Genomic DNA, 22,790 nt, shown 5'->3' with positions numbered 1-22,790 from the left:
CCTGTTGAAGACTACTCTGCAAGTAGGCTATATTCTGGCCAGTATATATGAGAAATGCGTGTTTTAGCAAAATCAGCTCATCCCTTACAGGTTAAAAACTACATCAAGTTTGAAGTGACGAGTGAATGCTGATAAAAAAGAAGGTTAGCAAGTTAAACACAGTGCCTGAGCATGCAAAGGGTTAATTTCTATTTGTCTTCCCTCCCAAAGGATGCACAAGACTTGTACCTTGAGAACGAGAGGGACAAGGCGCTGACAGCGAAATGTGTCACCATCCAGAAAGTCTTCCGGGGATGGTTCTACCGCCGCCGCTTCATCCAGATGCGCAAGGCCGCCATCATCATCGAGAAGGCGTGGCGCAAGTATGCTCAGAGGATCCGCTACCTCAAGGTAACACATTCTTTCTCTTAAGTAGACAATTTTTTTTTTTTTTTTTGCGGGGGGGGGGGGGGCATTTTCAAAAATTTTCAGGACATAGCGTCTTTATGATAGAGGGCAAGTCAAATTATCAAGACTTCAAATGTGGAATGTGTGTTGAACAGTATTTGAATTCCTCTCAAAGCTATCTGTGTGTTATATATTGGGCGTTCGGGTTCTTCTTTGGGGGAGGGGTATTTGACCGAAAAGCCCAATTTACATACCAATTTGCTGATTTTTTTTTTAATGCACCTTCCAATTTGAAGTCCTTTCATTGGTCTGCCAAATTGGATTTGAATTCTCTAGCCTTACCAAATTTATTGATACAGAACATTCTTTAGGGTAAGGATGTGCTATTATTGTTATTATAGACAAAATTATCATTCCTAAGTTCTTGACCTGCATGCCGCTGGTTGCCAGGGGAGGAAAAGGCAAACTTAATCACTGAGGCTCGAGACCTTCCTCCCCTTTGGCGGTGTTAGGTTAACCCTAATCAGGCTGGGCTTTTTTGGCTATGCTATATCTAGGGGGGGGGAAGGTGCGGAATACTCACCTATGGAACGCGTGATCGCGCTGAAAATCAGCACATGCGACGCCAGCGACGTATACTATCAAAATGTATGGTTGCTTTCTCCGAAAATGTTTTCTTATATTTTATATTAATTAATTATTGTAATTTATGCATAAAATCAGTTTTGGGCTCTAAATCACTTATTAATGCTCTAATTAAGCTAATTTCTTTTTAAAAATGTTTCTTGTATCATTCTCCTGAGACATAGGATAACAAGAAATCTGTATCGAAATTAATTTTTTATGTATTTCCGTATTTTTCGACCTTTTGTTTTTGTTTGTTTTTTGGCCAAAATTTGTCAGAGACATTTTTTGAAGCTTTATTATGCTAAAATAAATTAATTTCGTCCATTCTAAGTCAAGATATGAATTTTTATGTGAATTAGTTGAAAAAACACAATTTGCATTGGATTTGTACACAAAATCACGTTTTTGAGCAATTTTGGGGTTGACAAATTTTTTTCGAACGGGCGTCGCGTCAAAACGGTACGCGCGGGCGCAATAGTTTTGGTCTCAAAAGTTGCGCGATACTTGAAAGAAAAAAGTCATGAAACATCGCGGCAGGAGCTTATCGTGCTGCGAAGATATTGCGCGAAACGTCGAGGGGGGGGGGCCATCCTGATTAGGGTTAATGTACTTTGCAGTAAATGGGCAAAAGGTGGGGGGGGGGGGAGCTGAGAGGGATTGGCGGGAAGAGAGCTTACTACAGAGTGGAAAGATTTCTATTAAACTAGTCAGAATTGGTGGAAAATCATTCCAGTCTGGCCAGAGGTGTGACAAGTTAGTCAAGCAGTTTGTTTGGCTTCTACATGAATATGATAAATTGCAGTACTATGCTTGTTTCATTTTTCATTTTGGGTCAATGCAAATGTAGTAGCTCTATAGGTATTTGGCAATAATACCATCATAAATGCGTCTTCTTGTGTTCTGTATACGCAGATGAAGAGAGGTTACCTCAGACTCCAGGCTGTGCTGCGTGCGAGGATTCTGGCTTACCGCTACGAGTTCACGCGTCGGAGGGTCAGGGGTCTCCAGGTGAGGAATTATTTGTTGGTCTCAAGCCAATGTTTTACAAAATTATTGATCGTTAAGTCCAACTTGAGTCAATCAACTGAACACCCGAAAGACGTTATTCACCCTGTGCTGTCTGTGGAGCTAACAGCCTTCTGATTCTGGACCAACTTGATTAATATCATTCTGAAGTCAGAATTCACTTTTCAGAATTTATTATTATTTTTTTTTCATTTGTGCATGTGCTGTCAGTGATTTCTGACAGCCGGCTGATTTGCAGAAGGGCATAAACAAACATATCATAGGAGTATAAAGCAAGAAATTTTTGCGGCATGAAATATTTGCAGCATGAAATTTGCGTGAATTGGAGCTGACGGCCTTTTTCACGGCACGAAATATTTGTGAATTGCCACTGGCATGCGATGCATATAGAGTATACAAGAACATTTGTATGCGTTTTAATTTTGCAAACCTTTTCTCAAGGGAAATTCATGAAAGTAAAATATATGCCAAAATTTCCGGTCTAACAGTAGTATGATGTATGCAAGGAAGAGACAAGAGGTTATGTGCACTGAAATTTTTGCGCTAGTTTCATGTTATACTAATGCTAAAAACATGTCCACTTTTATAATGTCTGTGTTTCTGGTTTTCATCCGACAGGCTCACGCAAGGGGTTTCTTGGTGCGTCGCACCGTCAGGAAGTACCGAGCAAGCATCATCAAAATTCAGGCAGGGTTCCGCATGGTGCTGGCCAGAAGGAAATACAAGAAGCTGTTGGCTGAGGTGAGATTCCTAGAGAGATATTGTATCTGCTAAATTCTTTCGGCACTGCTGTCTCAAAATACATCATGCAGGGTGTTACACAAGCACTTGCCCGATTGCCTGGGGCAAGTGAAAATCAAATTCGGGCAAGTATTTTTGAACAATGAGAGAAAAATGCTTGCCCAAATTTAGCAAGCAGAAAGTTTTGAAGCCTCCTTTTCTTTACTTATTCCTCCCAACAAACTCACAAAGTTAACCATACAGAAGCCCAAAGATATTAATGGCTGTTTAGTGATGAGATGCAACGCACTTTACATATTTCAGCAACTTTCCAACACATGCTTGAAGAAGCCCCAATGCAATGCAATAGCAACACTTGATCGAACCAAGTTTGTTACTCCATTGTGTTTAAGTGTGCGAATCAATGTGTGCTGTTTATTCCAATGACTGTGTTTTTAATAAACTCTTGACGAACACATGATTTTCTATATTATTTCCTATATTTTTGGACTTTCTTTTTGGGCAAGTAAAATGAATGTTTGAGCAAGTGTTTTGCAGCAAAATTGAAAATCTGCTTGCCCAACTAGGCAAGTGGTAAAATAAAAGTTATGTAGCATCCTGCATCATGTATGAAGTGGTTATTTCTTGTGAGGACAAGATTAAAGGGACCATGCAGTGGGAAAAACATCAGACACACCCACACAAAATTATGAATTATAAAAACTTAGAAAATAAGACAATTTGGTATCTCTTTGCCATCTAGGTGTTGAGCAGTTTTTTATTCATTTTGTACACAAAAAGTCATCAATTTTCATTTTCCTCTTGAGAAAAATTATCTTCAGACCTATTCTTGGTCTATGATTTGAAAAATTGTATTTTTTTTTTGTTCTCCTCAGGGGTTGTTCTGTCTGTGCCCAAATATTTGAAAAGATGAAAAGCATATTATATTACGATATTTTATTACGACTGACAAAAGGCAGCATTTCCTATTCGGGCTTCATAAATACACATCATTTCATTCCAACCACATTGACAGCCGCTCATATTCTGAAATTATCTTATAACCCGAATTTATGGTACTGCTTTCAGTTTAATGATTTTGATTCTTGCCGCGCTAAGATCATGTGATTGCATTTGCGACCAATTACGTTTCAGTATTTACATTTTATAGTTATCACAAATTGTCCTCCCATTTGGTACAATACCGGTACTCCAAAATCTCTGTACACTCTGCACAGTGCCCACCAGGATTCCTGTTAGCAATGGACAATTCATTGCTGTCATTATCATCATGGTAACATGTTTTCTATTTCCTTCGTGCCAATATTTGTTGATGACAATTTAAAGTGCACAGACAGACATATAGACACACACATGTTCTTTTGGTTTGTACAGAGGTATTCTCACATTCATCCAGTACACACAGCAGACTTCCGTCATGTTTATAGGGCCTTGTTTATGACAGCCACGCTTAAAGCATGCAGAGAGGGAAACACCCTCACCAAATATTGTAGCCTAACAGGTTAATTGCTCTGTTTGTGAATGCAAATTGCAGCTTTTTCCATAATTCCTTAAAGATGCATATGATTATAATTCTTGCGAGAAATTGCTGTCAAAGATGTGGAAATTGGCAATGAGAAATCATCTTCCGTATAAATGGATGAGATCTCCAACAAACTGAAATATACTATATATGCCATATATTTAGCGAGTCTCATTTTCGTGAATCGGAACTTTCAGACGATTTTGCGATCTCGATTTTGCGATTGGGGAATACAGTACTGAATGGAGAAATGTATGTGTGCATGTTACATTCATGTCGGGGTCAGAGTCAATTTTTTCGTGTGTCTTTAAATTCGGGAATAGCACCTGACCCGTGAAATTCGCGAAAATAAAAACTGGGTGAAATTTGTGAAAATAAAAACTTTGTGAAATATTTGGTGTATACAGTAGATCCAACAAAGTCTTGGCCAAGAAAAATATTCTTTAAGAAATTATTGAATGTATACATGCTCTCTAGTACCCTGTATTAGTTAATTTCTTACAGTCTCTATTGTGCTAAAAATGTATGATGCCATTGCAAAGGTCTCAATTAGTGCTCTTTGTAGCAAATGCCATAAGTGGCCTTTCTATATAGTGCGTGGAATAAGCACTGAGTATTTCCCTGTCGCAAATATACCTTGATGTGGCTATAAATAGATATCTGATGTTGTGTGTTAAGATGTTGTAGTTCTCTGTTGTCGATTGGTTGAAGACTTCAGAAAATCTTGAAGTTTGATCTACACTTTGTCTTACGGAGTGCTTGACGTAATCTCGTATTTCACATCAATCATAATCCGCGATGCGCAATATTTGCACATTTCAATTGCAGTAGGCAGGACTATTGAGTGTGCCATCATAAAGAATGAAGGGGACAAACATCCAAATCAGACGTTACTAAGCGCTAAGAGGGTGGTTTTGCAAATATAACTTGTGCTGGTAACAAAATTGTGACCTTCGGAATTGCTCTCTGCACCTACGCCAGGGCAAGCAAGAAATGTCAACTCAGAAATTAGGGGGTTACAAATCATGGTGTAATTAAGTGGTCATTCTATATCATCACGGCTGCAAATTGAGGGTGTGTCTTTGTGTGAGCAGGTTGAAGATTGCACTTGTTTCATTGTTACAGAAATGTCACAGCGAGAGGATTAATGGATAATTATTGAAAATTGCGACTACGCTTGCTGTGAAGCTGTGTGATCGGTCTCCAATTATCTCAGCACTGCTATAAGCGACTGACCATTGCCTCATTTTTGTGGGAAGGTTTGCAGTTTTGTCCCCAACATTGTGGAGTCTCTGAATTAATATTGAGAAATGCAGAGTGGTAGCGTAAGTTCTACTTGTTGCATTCTGTTTTACAGTGATGGCTCTACCGGTAGTCGTCAAGCTTATCAAAAAATGTTAAAGGCAATTCCCTGCAGAAACGGCTTGAATTATATCAATTTTTTTCTTTTGATGAGGCCATTACAACGTCTAGCATGGAAAAATTCATGTTGAAGGTAGGAGTTAGCTTTTAATGTAGTCTGCCTAGCCCATGTGATATATTAACAGATATTCATTTTACTGGGAACATGCCAAAATATCTACCTCAGAGTTTGAAATGCTCCTTTTGGGGAGGATGCAACTTTTAGCTTTCGCCAATTCCATTTCAAACCCTCTGAGTAGATCACTGTGAGCACTCCCTCCTTTGGTAGTCATTATTTATGTTACGTCACCTGTCCTTGTTCTGCCTCTGATCCTGTAGCACCGACGGCGGCTCGAAGCTGAGAGGATACGCAAGGAAGAAGAGAGGAAGCTCAAGGCCAAGCTCGGAGCCAAGAAAGCTGCAGCAGAAGCTCAGAGGAGAGCTGAGGTGAGACAGCCAATCTCTCATGTAACGAAGTCTGTATACATACATGTACTCTCTGTCTCAAACCTCAATCTTACGTCAATCCAATTTGCTGTCCGATACTCGAACGTGAAGTCATGTCATCAGATCATATTGAAATCTATATCAGTTAACATCACACTGGAAAAGTCAATACTTTGTTGAATTATACAACAGTGTAGGCCTTGTTGTTTTGAAGGGAATATTCACATGTGTTCTTGTTATTTCCTGCATGATTAAATGTGTATTTTTTGTGCATCATTCTTTATGAGAAGGAATAACGTATTGATTATGATAATGATTATGATGATGATGAGGAGGAGGATAATAATGAGGATGATGATGATGAAGAGGGATGCACATTTTGACGATGTCTTTGATGACGAGAAGAAAGGTCCTGATAATGATGCTCTCTTTCTATCTTTCTTTCTCTAGGCTGCCTTGAGGGAGCAGGAGCAGAGAGCCAAGGAACAGGAGGAGCGTGAGAAGGCAGAACGTCTGGCCAAGGTGGCGGCCATCGAGGAGGCAGAGAGGAACAAGAACCAGCCGCGTACCGATGAGGAGGTAGTCGATGCCCTCTTCGGTAACATCACCTCCGATGAAGTAGGACAGGCTCCAAGGGGATTTGAGGTATTTATAGACATAAGTTCCCTTCAGCAGTGATGCTCTAAGAGTACAACCATTTTTGCAATTCTTCAGGAAATGTTCTCACTGCTTGACTTGTGATAATCAGCAGACTCTCATTGACCCTGAATGATCATTAGAAATCACTGACAACGGATTTTAAGATGACTGTATGAAAAATATTTGGGTAAAATATATAATATGGCATTTGTTAATAATGAGTTGTTGAGCTACCATGTCTCACAGGTAGTTCAGTGCAAATTGTAGCATGTTCCTCAGGATAACTTTTAGAGTACCATGATTAAGCAAATCTCTTCCCAAAGATCTGGGTAATATGAAATGATTATTGCATACAGTTCTCCAACCTCGCAAAAGTTTATATTAGCGATATAACAAAGAAATAGAAGACAAAAAATTACAAGGTTTATTCTGCCTGTGCTGCACATACCTCATGTGATGTATCCTTTCTCTGACTTTTAAAATGAGCAAAAAACAGATCAATACAGTTCAGTATGGTTTTCCCCAAGCCTTCTATTTTGACCTGAACCCATAAAGGACTGTGTGAGTTTATCTTAGCCCACACACTTTACTAAACTCAGGCTGAGTCAATGTAAAAACTATCCCTGAAGTAGGTGAACAACTCAGCATTAAACTTTAAAAAATTCTCACTTTCAGGACTTGGAGCAGTCGCATTTAGATGCGCTGAATCGACCCCTCGATGACCCCAATTTGAAGCCTATTGTGCCAGAAGCTGATGAGGACATCTCCGAGTACCGCTTTGAGAAGTTTGCCGCCACCTACTTCGAGGCCGGTCACACCTCCTACTTCATCCGCAAGCCAATCAGCGAACCCCTTCTAGATCTGAAGAATGAAAATGACAGACAGGTGTGTAATAATAAAAATATTGATGATGATGATGATGATGATGATGATGATGTTGAAGATGATGATGATGATGATGTTGATGATGATGTTGGTGATGATGACGATGATGGTGAAATGATGCTGATGATGACAGTGATAATGTTGATGATGATGCTGTTGATGATGATAAATGATGACAATGATAATAATAATGATAACAATAATGATAATGACAATGGTAACGATGATGATGATAATGATAATGATTACAATAACGATAGTGATAACAGTAATGATAATGATAATGATTGTGATAAAGATAACAATTACGATAATGATAATGAAGATGCTAACGATTACGGTAACGATAATGATAATGATTGCAATAACAACTAGAAAAGCACTCTGAGAGCGCAGACCTCCGCCAATTCTGCAGCTCATTTCCATCACTGATCTTGTTCTTCCATAGAGAGATTTCCAAATGTACGTACTTATGGCATTGTGTCGTGAAAGTCACCTGACTTCCCAATTTAGAAGCCTTTGTTACATCATAAACCCTCTGCTGCACGGTGTGCCTCGCCCCTGCAGAAACTAGAGCACGCACTTTAGTGTGCGCAAGCAAACCTCAAGTATGCGCAGCCTGAACTCCCAAGTTCATTGACCCTACCTGCCAAAATATCAAAATCCTTCTTGAATTCCCCCCAAATTCTCGGATCACTACCAAAAGTTAATCATTTGTTACTCGTGTCATTCTCAACCTTTCCTGCAAGTTTCATCCCAATCCGTTAACTACTTTTTGAATTATTTTGCACATGGACAAACGAACGAACTAAGTAACAAATAAACCAACGGTAACGAAAACATAACCTCCCCCCTTGGCAGAGGTTATAATGATAACAATAATGATAATGATAATGATTGTGATAAAGATAACGATAATGATGATGATTACGATAGCGATAACGATAACTTTTTTTTTCTCGTTGTAGGCTGCCCTCGCAGTCTGGATCATGATCTTGAGATTCATGGGTGACCTCCCGGAGCCCAAGGCCTCTGCAGCCATGGCGGACAGGGTGAGTTCAAAGTTCAGGGGTCAGAGTTTGCTAATTTCGTGCACAGCAATTTTTCTTTTCCATTCTTTTTCAAATGTTTTCCATTTGGTTTTATGTTTGGCTTTCTACAATTTCTGTGTTGGTGATACATAATATGTATATAATCATTACAAATACAATGTAGTTTGAAAATTTTGCAGTTCTTAGAAAGATAAGAAATGATTTGATCCTAGCTAAATGCAAGGGAGATTATACACTGTCAGTAAAAGGTCGTAAAATCAGTAGGCAATAAATAATGACAAAAACTACACTTTCAGTCATAAATACTTGTGAATAATACAATTCTGTAAGTATAAGATGTGATGAAAAGGTAAATGTTCATATCAGTGAATAACACTGCATTTGAGACATTTGTTTGCTGCCCTCTTCCCTTCCATCTTGACCAGGATGGCAAGTCTGTGATGACCAAGATCTACAACACGTTGGGAAGGTCAAAGGGCAAGTCGGCAGCTGACCAGCTGCAGTCTGGGGATGACATAGCTGTGAGTATTCTTCAAACACACGCCCTTTACAGCTCTTCTTCCCTAGTTGCCAAGGAATGTGTGTTTACATTCAGCATGATATTGAAAGAGAGCCCTTACTATTATCATTACCTGAGCATATATTGGCAAGTATTGAATTTTATAGATAAAGAGAACAATCACTAATTTGGTGACATTAGTTACGCCATTCTATATCAGTCTTCACTCTCTCTGTGTCTAATAAATTTGTGCACTCTGTCCACCTACATGTATCCAGTGATCAGGGCAATAATAGTCTGTGAAGGGCATTGAAGATACTTAACAAGGCTCTATAAAAACCAGCTATTATTATTATTATTGTTATGTATCTGAAAATGCATTCTTCTTATAACTGCACTTGCTTTCGATCTCTGCTGAATTTGAATGTTTTGTCCTCAGAAAGTGCAAAATATTTGTCAACTGATATAGTTAAAGTTGTTTATTCACTTGTAACAGCCAAAATTGTGATACAAGTGTATGATAATTTCTTGTTTATTCATACTCCTACCATTCAATTGGACCAAAGGAAACTGTATTTCTACATTTATATCTCTTACTAATGACACTTTAATAGGTGTAACCAACAAACAGGTATAGCCAGGAAATGTTAGGAATAAACATAAAATAGTTGTTCATTTTCTTGGTTGTTTGTTGTTGATTGATATTGAATCATATGAAACGAAAGGCGAGATAATCATGTTCAATAGCTATGCCAATTTGATACTGGCTTTGAGGGGCTTAAATTGTATGTTTTACTACCTGCTTTTGTATCTATATGCATAAAGCTTTGAACTATTTTAAGAGTAGAATTGCTGGAAAAAATCAGTAATGATATCACAAATTGTTTTTATGCTTTGTGTGCAGCCATACGATGGGGTGAACATGGGTACTGGCACGGCGGGTCGCGGCAGCAAGAGCACCGTGCGGCGCAAGCTGGTCTCCATGACGCTGAAGCGCAAGTCCAAGATCAGCCAGGAGATGGCGCAGCGCATTCAGGATGGCAACGAGGCCGAGGTGGGGAACAGCATGCTGATCGACCGGCCGACGTCCAATCTGGAGAAACTCCACTTCATTACGGGCCACGGCCTGCTCCGTCCAGAGCTCAGGTGGGTTTCACCTCCCAGATGAAGAAGATCAAGACAGAAAGAAAGAATCCTCTTATGTGTGTGTCTTCCTTGCCCATGCATTTGTAGTAATGTGTGATTGCATTTTACCAGTATATATTATAGTAATGTGGGATTACATAATGTTTATTTGGTCATTGGTCAGTGCCTTGTGTATAATACAGCATTTCTTTTAGACAAAGTAACATTCCCACCCCTTGTAAAAAGAGTTGATGCAAAGGATGATGATAAAAAAAAAAAGAGAAAGTCCAACTCTCTGTTTTGTAACCTTGGAATGATATATTCTGCTCAGAGAGAAAAAAGGGGTTTTGCTGTCTTTTTACCACCCCATCAGTTTTATGGGGGATATTTCTCAGTAATGCCAGTTTTCAGACCCTGAATTCAGACCCTGGTAGTAACAAAGTTCAGGCATTACAACTGTGTCAAAAACAGCTTCATGTAGGTGAACTTCAGGCCCTCTCTGCCATTCTAACTGGCTGTCTGTGACATTGGCTGCATATTTTGTGGTAGTGAGGCACAACTTATAAGCTGCAAGTGTCAAATATATATCAGGCACATTGGGAGACTCAAATTTTTTCAAAGTATATCGGGTACATTGTACTTCGCTGAGTCATGGATGAAGATATATAGGGAGAATATTACAAGAATTGTTTAGTGTAGGATCTATTCTGTATAAAGCCAGTGTAAATCTCAGAGGTTCAGAGTTCTGCTGTTCCATTTCTCGTTGCTCTTACTTTTTTCACATAATTATGACCATGACAAGCTTCCTCTTAATTGTCTTAGATGCTGTCACAGATGTTGAGACAAACATGTATGGTAACAAGCTAACACATGGTGTTATCTCTTCTGTTTTAATCCAGGGATGAGATCTACTGTATGATCTGCAAACAGCTGACCAACAATCCTTCAAGGACAAGTCTCCCACGAGGCTGGATCCTCCTCTCCCTCTGCGTGGGATGCTTTGCACCCACGGACCGGGTAAGGACAAACCCCTTCGCACTCTTGGTCACCACATTTGTCATCTCAATTGCTCTTTGACAGCCAGACTTCATCCTTTAATCAATTCAAAACACATCAGAGCATACTAATATTGAAGATTTTGTTCAAAGAGGTGTGTTCTCCAAGTGAGTGTTGAATGTGGAATGAATATGAAGCCCCATGATCTTATTGTCATCATTGTTTTAATCATCGTCCTCAAAGAGACTCAAACCGTAAGCATCTCTTAAACTGGATATTCTCCTGCCTGTACCCCCAAGCAAACTGATGTGTCCTCATCATCATTACTATCACTATTATTAGTGATGTTGTCATTCATTTTTTTTTTTTTGACGTAAATGCAGTTTATGTGCCTTGATTAAGGTTGGCAAATCTCCAGCCTAGAGATGTGTCCAACATTGCCCGAGCAAGTTTTCAGAGATGTTCTTACCGAAGCAACTTTATGTGCAGTCTTCTTTTAAAAGATATGATTTTATGTACTGGCTGAGAAAAGAACTTGTATGGAAAAGACTTATTTAAAGAAGAGTGAAAGATGAAGGAGATCATTAACAACTTGGGACTGAAAACGTACACACGTCTAAAGTTGCCTGGCTGCATCCCATCAGGTAACGGATCATAGGGAAGGTTGGCGTGAGCTCATCTATGTCATAGCAGTGCATATTTGTGCCAACTGAATTAGTGGCGATTATGATGATGATGGTGATGATGGTGATGATGATGGTGATGATGGTGATGATGGTGATGATGATGGTGATGATGGTGATGATGATGGTGATGATGGTGGTAGTGGTGGTGATTATGATGATGGTGATGATGGTGATGATGGTGATGATGGTGGTGGTGGTGGTAGTGGTGGTGATGATGATGGTGGTGGTGATGGTGGTGGTAGTGGTAGTGGTGGTGATGATGATGATGAAGATGATGATATGACGATGATGACGATGATGACGATGGTAATGATGATGATAATGATGAAGAAGATGATGGTAATGATGATGATGATAATGAAGAAGATGATGATGGTAATGATGATTGTGATGGTGTTCTCTGTTCTCCTCCAGTTTGTGAAGTTCCTCCGCTGCTTCATCATGACTCAAGGTCCTCCAGGCTATGCAGCCTACTGTGAGGAGAGACTCAGGAGGACCCTGGCTAATGGCACCCGCAGCCAGCCACCCAGCTGGCTGGAGCTACAGGTCAGTGACCTCTACTGATATCTCTCAAGGGAAGAATAGTTCTTGTATGAATGTGCTATTGTCTAAAGTGTTTTATTTAATATTCACGCAATAGACATATTGTATCATCGGTTGCCGAAGGGTCAAGCTTATAGCTTATTATTGGAGACCATTCTGTATGGTAATCCATAACGCATGTACTGTAATTATGTCACAGATGTATGTGTAATCAAAATTGTTGAAATTGTAGAAACTAGCTATAATGAGTATCATATTTGTATATATTATGTTTTATTATGTTAATAAAAAAAATGTAAATGATGCCATACAAAGAATGGATAAATCAAATCAAATCAAATCAAATAAATAGACATTTTTAGACTTGAAGCCGTAGTGCCCCTTAATCCTGAACCTATGTTCATGTCTCTGTCTCTATCTGTCTGTAGTAATAATATAACTATAATTATGATTGTTATTATTATTATAATCATCATCATTATCATGATTGTTATTTTGATTGGTGAAATTAGTAAGAGCAGTGATAGTAGTATAGTAGTTGAAGTGGTGATACAGTTGTCATCATAATTCAGCTATTGGTCTAATTTACAAAAACGTAACAGGTTATACATTGTATACCTCAAGAAAAAACTCAAGTTCCATTCATTCATATTTGGCCCAAATTCTCAGATTATTTTCTTTTAAAAAGATGAATGACCTGTAATGTGTGTTTGATATCAATGTCTGGAATTACATGAAGGAGACTGACAAGTTAATGTGTGATTTCTCGGTAATATGATGTATTGGCCAGAAGACTTTGAAATCAAAGTTAAAAGTATGCGGTGGATTTTGTCTCCATCGCCATGGTAACCCCTCAGGCCACCAAGACCAAGAACCCCCTGATGCTTCCCATCACCTTCATGGATGGGACCACCCGCACCCTCCTGGCTGACTCTGCCACAACTGCCAGGGAGCTGTGCCAGCTGTTGGCCCAGAAGATCGGACTCAAGGACCAATTTGGCTTCTCCCTCTACATCGCCCTCTTTGAGAAGGTTAGTTCAGCTTTCATACTCTTCTTTCTCTCACAATCCTTACATAGTGATGTCCAGCCATGTGATGTAGATGTTTCTCTATTAAAAGTGATATAGAGGTTTCTCTATTTACTGTCACTCTCTGTTGATGAGATCCTGTGCTCTATCTGTATCATTATGAACACCAAATGAAAAAGAAGGAACTAGCTCGGGATTTGAACCCACATCACATACTGCGTGCTGAGCAGAGGCACTATACCACTGAGCTGAAGCCAGTTCAATTCATTCATGTTTACAATGCCTTTCTGGATGCTTATAGATTATGAATAAACTCAAGAGAGAATGAAAGAGAGGCGACATTAAGTCACTGTCAGTGCCATGATATGGCTTCACATCCATTGGTCAGCTCAATCAAGGATTGAATATTAAAAGACTACACAAAATCAATATCTCTGTTATTCAAAATATTTCATGATAAGTTTGCAAATAAGAAAAGTATACAATAGAAACAGTAAACGATCTACAGCTGTATAAGTGAACAGCATACAAAAAAAAAAAGACTTTGATTGCAATATTACATTACCATTAATGACTCCACAAAAATATGACAAAAGATGAGGAAGTACTATCATTCACTTGAGGGAGTTGAAGACAACAAACTTTATCAATTCTCCATGACATCTTGTTTGAAGGTGTCCTCCCTTGGGAGTGGTGGAGACCACGTGATGGACGCCATCTCACAGTGCGAGCAGTACGCCAAGGAGAAAGGCGCCCAGGAGAGGAACGCTCCCTGGAGGCTCTTCTTCCGCAAGGAGATCTTCGCCCCCTGGCACGAACCCGGCGCTGACCCTGTTGGCACCAACCTCATCTACCAACAGATCGTGAGGGGCGTCAAGTTTGGAGAGTACCGATGTGACAAGGTGATTGCAGTGCACCTTTGTCTTCTTTCATTTGATAAAGTTTCATAATCTATATTTCAATAATTGATAGGATAGTAGTAATGGTAATCTTAGGCATATGATATTACTACAAATGATTATTGCACCTATGTGTATAATGATGATGTTCTTTCAAAGTCATCGCACCCTCTAAACAAATTACAACTCCAAACAAAATGATTGGCTTTGCAACTGATTTACAAATTGCCCTACATCAACGTAAATAAGCACTGAATTGATCAGTATTTTTAGTAGTAGCCAGAAAATAATTGGCATAAGTCATTTATTGATAATTTGAAAAACTGCCCAGTTATGAATTTGATTGCCTAATTAGGTGTATTTGTTCTTTCTGTAACAAAAATATTGCTGTCATTTTGGAACATTTCATACAAACATGAAGTTAGCACACACAAAAAAAAAAACAGTGACTAGTCTTAACCAGTGCTTGTATATTTTTCCTTTCACTCAGGATGAGGACTTGGCAGCCATTGCAGCCCAGCAGTACTATGTGGAATACCAGAGTGACATGCAGTATGAACGTCTCATCAAACTAGTCGGTTCCTACATCCCCGACAACTCCATGACCGGGGCCAAGACAGCCGAGAGATGGGCCCAGATGATCGTCAGGCAGCACAGTAATGTGAGTTCAGTAGGGAGCAAGTAAAAAAGAAACATAGCTAATGATGACTGTATACAATGCGTATGTTGCTGTTGTCATACTACAAGAATTATGCAGTGTAGTTTGAATGAAGTCATATTCTGTATGTCATCCAATGTCAAGTACATGTAATTCTTTTATTGTTTAGATTTTAAAGGGACAATACAGTACTTGTTGAAGTGAAGATTCAGCTTGTAGCGTTTTGCGAGATATTTAGAAACCACTCTTATGAAATGTTAAAGAGCATACAATTCTAAGGGGAATCAAAAGTTTGTTTGGTGAAAATAGGTTTTGAACTGACTGAGATATGTAAAAACAAGGCAAAATTTAATTTTATTATTTCTATTTCTGTTGATTCTGTTGATTTTATTAGGGTCGCTTTTTTTGATATCTCAGCCATTTCAAGGCCAATTTTCATCAAATAAATGTTGATTCCTCCTTAAAATTACATGCTCTTTCATATTTCATGAGAGGTTTCTCATTATCTCACCCAAAAATGTTGTAAACCTGAATCCTCACCACAACCAGTACTGTACAGTCCCTTTAATGTTGACACTTGTGAAAGTTTCCCTTAGACTGTAGATTACATTACTCTGTGCAGTGAATGGGTGTGGAATATTTGTCATGCGTACCGTATTGAGTGGCTTGTGAAAAATGAAAAAGTATGAAGATTCTATTTACAATTTTTCTGATTACTAGTAATGTATGTTTGTTCCTATTGATATCTATGTGCTATTGCTTTCTGAAGATACACTGGGGATGCTTTGAAATGAATTATGTATATTTTGATATCATTCTCAGAAGCCTTTATACATAGTGTATACATCTGTAGGACAGCATTGCATTTGACAAATTCTTTGCTCCTTTCAAATCGTGAAGATTTGCAGTAGTATTTTAGCTCACCTTTTTTCGTTTCAATTGACATAACCAACTTCTTATGATGTAAGTTGCCATTTGATTTAAGTCTTTGTATACTTTGAGTGCTGATAGACCCCATAGCATTGTACACACTGTCCAAAGTCCCCGACACAGAAAGTGTTAAACCTCTCTAGCTGAATTAATTACCCTTCTTGTCTATGCTGGCTGTGTTCTGACAGAGCTACTACGTGAAGGACCATGCCAAACCCATGCTGGTGAAGGAAGACGTGGTCCGGTACGCCCAGCTCAGGTGGCCACTCCTCTTCTCACGCTTCTACGAGGCCTACAAGTTCTCCGGACCCAGCCTCCCCAAGAACGAGGTCATCATCGCCGTCAACTGGACGGGTGTCTACGTGGTTGACGACCTCGAGCAGGTCTTACTTGAACTGTCCTTCCCAGAGATCACCCAGGTGTCCAGTAGCAGGTGAGCAATATACTCATGAAAAAGAAAGAACAATATTATTTTCATCGTTTTCTGTAACGGCATAATTAAAGGTATAATTGATAAAAGGTATAATTAATAAAGGCATAATTAAATTAAAGGCATAATTTACCATTTGCGGATGAAACAAAAATTCAGCATTAGTGCTTCAAAATAGTTGTAAAGTGTGAGTTAGGAAAAAAACAACCAATGTAAAAATTTGAACCAGTATATTCGATGTTAAGTATTGTTAAATACTCAAAATAGCAATTGTTATGATAAAAATGTTTCCAGACTAAACTGTCTACAGTTATGATTTAAATAGTGATATCTCCTTATGTTTTTGGCTTTATTGCAAACTTTTTATATGGTAGGATGTTTTGTGATACAACTGACCTACACATATGCATCAAGAGTGATATCTTGAACGTTTTTAAAATCACTGCTCCCAAAGGTAAACAGGACCTTTAAATGCAGTATAAACGTCCTTCTGTAAGCACTTGCATCTCCATTCATCTCCAAAGGAGCAAACCTTTCTCTCTGAGCCAAGAATTTGAGACTTTTTTTCTAACAAAAGAGAAATACTTATAGACTCTTTGACAGTTAAGGTGTAGCATTTATCAACTACAGTTAATGGTGAAATAGATATCTTTCTTGTCATCTAGCCATCTGCTTGTCTATTCAGTTCTATAGGTTTAGTGAGCAAATTTTGAGCGGTCAATGCTTGGCAGCATCTAAACTGTAAAAGAGGGTAGTGTGTCTCAAATGAGGACCATTGTAATTGTGTATGTTGTGACATACAGTCAAACCTGCCTTAGCGGCCACCTGTCTATAGTGGCCATGTGCCATATACAGCTGCTAAAAAAACACCACACACACCTTAGAGCAACTTCATGATAAGACTCTGTCTTTAGCATCCACCTGTCTGTAATGGCCACAATTTTCTTCTTCCTTGGATAGTGACTATAGACAGGTCTGACTGTACATACCCATATCCGTGTATGGTAGAGATATCACCTCACAGTGGCAAATAGTGGCCTATCAACAGTAGTTTATCTGGTCATCTTGTCTCGTTGTTACCCCTTGACCACAGGACTGGCAAACTGCATGGACAGAGCTTCACCCTACTGACAGTCAAGGGGGAAGAATTCACCTTCACTTCGTCCAATGCTGAGGACATCCGAGACCTCATTGTCTACTTCCTGGACGGCCTCAAGAAGCGGTCAAGATACGTGGTGGCGCTCCAAGACAGCCCAAAGCAGCAAAGTATGACACTTGATTTTTCTTCATTGTTCTCTTCTGCTTGTCCTCATGTTATTAATCACCAACCTTTTGTTCTTTATTCATTATTCCACTCACTTATGGAATCAGTTTTTTTTTCTTTATTTGCTTTTTGTATCATGAAATATATCAATTCAATAAATGGTTAATTTGTTATCGCTTAATCATACATCAGTAGGTCAAAGAATGATTTCCATACAGACATCTTACTTTTTAATGAGCCATGAAAAGTATCAGTTTTCTTTTGAGAATTTTGGAGAGGTGAATCAACAATCGATTTAAGTAGGTTAGAAATGACTGTCCACCATGATGAGAGAAGAAGTGTAAGGCTGGAATCACCTGCTCTTTGATCTGAGAATATGTGAGGTCAAGCATCGATTGGTTTCCTTTCTGACCACAGGTCAAGGGTCATCATACCTCAACTTCCAGCGAGGCGACCTCATCATCCTAGAGCAGGAGAACGGTGAGCAGGGGATGAACAGCGGCTGGTGCTACGGCCAGAATGACCGCACCAACCAGAAGGGGGACTTCCCCGCCGAGTGCGTCTACGTCCTGCCGACCAAGACCAAGCCTGCTCAAGAGGTTGTGGTGAGTGTTGTTGTCTCCACTCCACCCCACCCCTGGTGGCAACAATGATGACAGGCTAATGTCCAGTCACTCTCTGCAGTGGCCATGTAGTATTTTATTGACTTAAGGTGCTATCAGTTCAGCAGTATGTTCTTATGATTTCATCTGCTGTATTTTCTAACAACATATTACTTGAACAGTAAAGAGACTAAGTCACTATAATGAGTAACTACAAAGCAATCCCATACAGTTTATCCACTCAGTCAATTCACAAAAGTTTCATACAGTGAATGTTCATATCTTCAGCATGCAAGTTATTTTGAGAAGTAGCTGTTTTTTGGTTTTGTTTTATATTTTGTTTTGTTCACTTCAAAGAGTCCACCCTTCAATGAGCTAGACTTTGCTTTGGATGTATTATACAGGAGCGTGCTTTTCTCCTCCATACCATGCATCATCTTTTCATCAGTCCAGAACTTTACTTCAACTGTTTTACTTTCCACACCCAGGCTCTGTTCACCATGCACCCGGGTGAGATGACCGACCGCACCATTGGTCCAGCCGACTTAGCCATGAGCCAGGAGATCCCCAACAAACAGCACTCCCTAGAAGAGTTCTCTATAGATCACTTCAGGTACATCTGCCAGGATGACCCAATGGCTTGCGGTGATGGTGGTGGTAGTTATGATGATGATGATGATGATTTTGATATCGATGATGATGATGATGATGATGATGATGATGATGATGATGATGATGATGATGATGATGACATTGATATGCCTGATATAGGTGATGTTAAATTGGAGTATGATGATAACAGTGACAATAGTGCCAGTGACAGCAATAATGAAGATGATGTTGATATTACTAATGATGATGATGACAACATTGATTTGTTTCTGATAAAGATGATGTTGAAGTTGAGTAGTATGAAGATAATTATAATGATAATGTTAATAATGATGAAGATGTTATTGGCGGTGAGCATCATCATTATGGTACAGTAGAAGTAGTAGCAGTAGTAGTAATAATAGTAGAGGAGTGTCATCTTGAGCTGTAATGAACCTGTTTCCATTTTTCTTTTAATATTTATTCACTTTAATGCATATTCAGACTCTTTATAGGAACCAAAATCTGTAAAAAGAGTTGTTTATTCTTCCCACTGTCACAGAGCCCCACCCAAGCGTACCATTGGGAAGGCGATGCGAAGGACAAGGGAAAACATCTGGAACCACACCAAGGAACCCATGAGACAACCTCTCCTCAAGAAGCTCCTACAGAATACCGAGCTCTCCATGGAGGCTTGCCGAATCTTTGAAGATATCCTTTTCAACATCAGACACTATTCTCACTGCCACTGAAGAGAGACAATCCCTCTTCCTCTTATTTCTTTCAAGCACAATTTATCACTCCTCAATCTTTCTATCATTCTTTCTCTCATTCTCAGTATGCTGTTATTGTTATTATGGTTAACTTGCTTTGAATGCATTATCTAATATTTGTAGATATTTGGTAACGAATCGTCAGTGAGAATGATAAGGGCATTAAGGAGCCTCAAACACATTGCTTTAGAGGCAACTTAATGCCCTCATCATTCTTAACATAAACATGGCGCAGATACACGTGTACACTTGTTTCTGTGAAAGCCAATGAAAGGTTTTGCATGCCATGAAAACATTATTTATAGCATTTAGCAGGTAGAATTGTCATAAGAGAAGTATGGGTACATGTATATTGTCATCTTGTATCAGATGCGTTCATCACCATATCATGCAGGCAAAATTTTCTCCTTGACATTTCACACCTATCCTGAAGTATATGGGTGACTTCCCCGGCAAGCGTGCAATTCGCCACGGCAACGAGTTGTCGGACCGCATCTTTGAGCCAGCGTTGAAGTCGGAGCCCCTCAAGGATGAAGTATACTGCCAGATTATCAAACAACTCACAGACAACAGAAACAGGTACATTGTGCCATGATGACGATGATTATCACAGCAAAAATGATGATAACATATTGCTTTCAAAGTTCATTACACACATCTTATAATGGATTTCTTTTGAGTTACTAAGTGCACTTTGTAGAAACTGCAAATTGATTAGACATTTTATCACCCTGTAAGCTTATGATTTTAAACAGCACTGTAGTCTATGGTTTATGCAAAGTCTGAGCAAAGAAATGCATGTGTGACACATTGGTTATACTGAGAGACACAAAGGTACAATACTGTGGGGAGTGAAGGGTGGCCCTGTTATATGTTACCGGCTACAACAAAAGGATCCGAAAGTCGGGGGAGGACAATTTTCTGAAAATGACATGATGTTATTTCCTTACTCTTCCCCTTTAATTTCATATATTACACGACTCATAAAAGTACTCGGTTGCGGAGATATCCATGATTTTGTTAGCGCATGTCGAGTGGTTTAGGAAATCAGCGTTTCGAGAAAACTGCCTTCAAAGTTTTCCTTCCCACGCTATCATGATCAAGGGGAGGCAAGACAGTTTTCACCGCTTGACAATAGAAGGTACGCTCCGAGCAACCACCGTGATGTTCATTCAAGCTTAGCGCCAGCGGTCTAGCACGACCAATCACTAACCAGGATGCCACGCCCTGACCAATAAGATCACTTCCTCGTTGCTAGGGGCGGGGTCTAGCTGCGGCGCTAAATCCAAATCTTCGGACACGTTTCTGTTCCGTTGAAAGTCAGAAAAATCATGGCCCAGAAAAACGCTATTTTCTGGCCTTTCCTTCCATCATTTAGCTTCCAAATTTCGGCAGATATTGGAGGATACATTAGACTACAAAATTATGCCGAAATTAGAAATCCGATCGTTTTGACCGATTTTGATGATCTGACTTCAAACGTGATTTTCTCGTCTCAGCCGTCAGCGACTTTAGGATTCTTTTGTGGTAGCGGGTCACATATTGATCTTCATTCGCTGTTCAGTGCACTACATTTGAAAACCACAAATAGCCCTCCTTAGCACATGTCGTCAAACCCCAGTTTGAGGCGAGACCCCATCGCCAAACGAAGCTGATGGGGTGCTATACCCCCCTAACGATTCCTCGTTTGAGAAGTGGGAGTAGATGTATTTGCCCACTGCAAAATAACTTTCTACTCAGGCGTGGCAAACCTGGAGGCCAAGCCAGGGTTTAATGACTGCAACAGCTGTCATATTAAGCATTAAGCAAGAGCATGATAAGGATATCTGCCTGTGGCAGACCATTCAAAGTGCACTCAATTTTCTCTATTCTTTCTAAAGTTTTAGATTTTATATTCTATTGAGAAATTCTATAGTCATCCATTTTGAATTTCGAACGAAAAAAATTGACCCATAAATAACAAAAATACAGGAATAAGAAGGAGAGCATTGTAGAAGTTTGTCGACACACACACGCACCATGGAGCTACATAGCCCATGCCAAAACCAAAACAATCTCCTCCTCTCGCGGGTGCCCCCCCCCCCCCCCCCCCCGTGGCGGTGACTGATGCTTAGATTAGGCCAGGGTCAAGAAACAGGTGTTTTATATCTTTGGTTTTTAAGTCCTTGATTGCCAAGATATACACTGGCAATGTCTACAGGGGTGTAGCTTCTTCAAACGAGAGATTTGCCTCATGAATATGTGCATTGAAACGTACCTCGTCGGTAACGGTCGACTCCAGTTTAGATTCTTCAGCTGTGTGTGTACATGTAGATGGAGTGATAAAGCCTTACACAACTCCTTACAGGGATTCTCGTGATATGTCAAAGTTTGTCCAGTCCTTCACTCCATGGTACACTGTACCCTACACTACTGGATCTTTGAATACATGAATGAGCATGCATGTGCAAGGTACGCCTATTCCATGCTAGTTTTAGTCCAGGGACGAAACTTAAGACGTGGGTTTGATTAATCTGGGGCTTCTTGTGTGACTTGACAGGTTGAGTGAGGAGCGAGGCTGGGAGTTGATGTGGCTGGTGACAGGAATCTTCGCCTGTAGCCAGACCCTGCTGCCCGAGGTCACCAAGTTCCTGCGCTCGGCTCGCCACCAGCTGGCGCTCAACTGCCTGAATCGGCTGCAGAAGACGATGCGCTACGGCCAGCGCAAGTATCCACCCCACTTGGTGGAGGTGGAGGCCATACAGCACAAGACGACCCAGATCTTCCACAAAGTCTACTTCCCCGACGATACGGACGAGGTGAGGTTATTGCTTAAAGGCCCTGTTTACCTTTGGGAGCGGTGATTTTTAAAATTTTCCAGTTATGACATTTGATGCATATGTGTGGGTCAGTTGCATCACAAAACATCATATCATATAAAATTTTTGCAGTAAAGCCTAAAATATAAGGAGATATCAGTATTTTTCTCATTAAGCCATAACTGTAGATGGTTAGTCTAGAAACAGTTTCATTATAACTATTGTTTGCATTTTGTATATT

The 22,790-nt window shown here is 39.7% G+C and overlaps 1 protein-coding gene across 1 annotated transcript in view; it reads left to right on the top strand.

The window, feature by feature from the left end:
• The window catches only part of LOC139713891 (myosin-VIIa-like), a 63,834-nt gene that overhangs the window by 30,997 nt on the left and 10,047 nt on the right, over window positions 1-22,790 (top strand). Inside the window, exons 17-37 of the mRNA XM_071625614.1 lie at window positions 211-390; window positions 1,927-2,022; window positions 2,659-2,781; window positions 6,044-6,151; window positions 6,602-6,796; window positions 7,466-7,675; window positions 8,644-8,727; window positions 9,153-9,248; window positions 10,131-10,372; window positions 11,251-11,368; window positions 12,448-12,579; window positions 13,434-13,607; window positions 14,279-14,506; window positions 14,994-15,164; window positions 16,280-16,524; window positions 17,615-17,787; window positions 18,203-18,390; window positions 18,876-19,000; window positions 19,541-19,689; window positions 20,174-20,330; window positions 22,291-22,549. Of these exons, the coding sequence (XP_071481715.1) occupies window positions 211-390; window positions 1,927-2,022; window positions 2,659-2,781; window positions 6,044-6,151; window positions 6,602-6,796; window positions 7,466-7,675; window positions 8,644-8,727; window positions 9,153-9,248; window positions 10,131-10,372; window positions 11,251-11,368; window positions 12,448-12,579; window positions 13,434-13,607; window positions 14,279-14,506; window positions 14,994-15,164; window positions 16,280-16,524; window positions 17,615-17,787; window positions 18,203-18,390; window positions 18,876-19,000; window positions 19,541-19,689; window positions 20,174-20,330; window positions 22,291-22,549 (3,453 nt within the window). The remainder of the gene's footprint in view (window positions 1-210; window positions 391-1,926; window positions 2,023-2,658; window positions 2,782-6,043; window positions 6,152-6,601; window positions 6,797-7,465; window positions 7,676-8,643; window positions 8,728-9,152; window positions 9,249-10,130; window positions 10,373-11,250; window positions 11,369-12,447; window positions 12,580-13,433; window positions 13,608-14,278; window positions 14,507-14,993; window positions 15,165-16,279; window positions 16,525-17,614; window positions 17,788-18,202; window positions 18,391-18,875; window positions 19,001-19,540; window positions 19,690-20,173; window positions 20,331-22,290; window positions 22,550-22,790) is intronic.

This window comes from Diadema antillarum, unplaced genomic scaffold (genome assembly GCF_040938485.1).
Source record: "Diadema antillarum isolate AM-2024a unplaced genomic scaffold, OU_Dant_1.0 seq00002088_RagTag, whole genome shotgun sequence".
NCBI lineage: Eukaryota > Metazoa > Echinodermata > Echinoidea > Diadematoida > Diadematidae > Diadema > Diadema antillarum.
The sequence above is the reverse complement of the archived record's forward strand: the minus strand, read 5'-3'. Positions and strand labels throughout refer to the sequence as shown.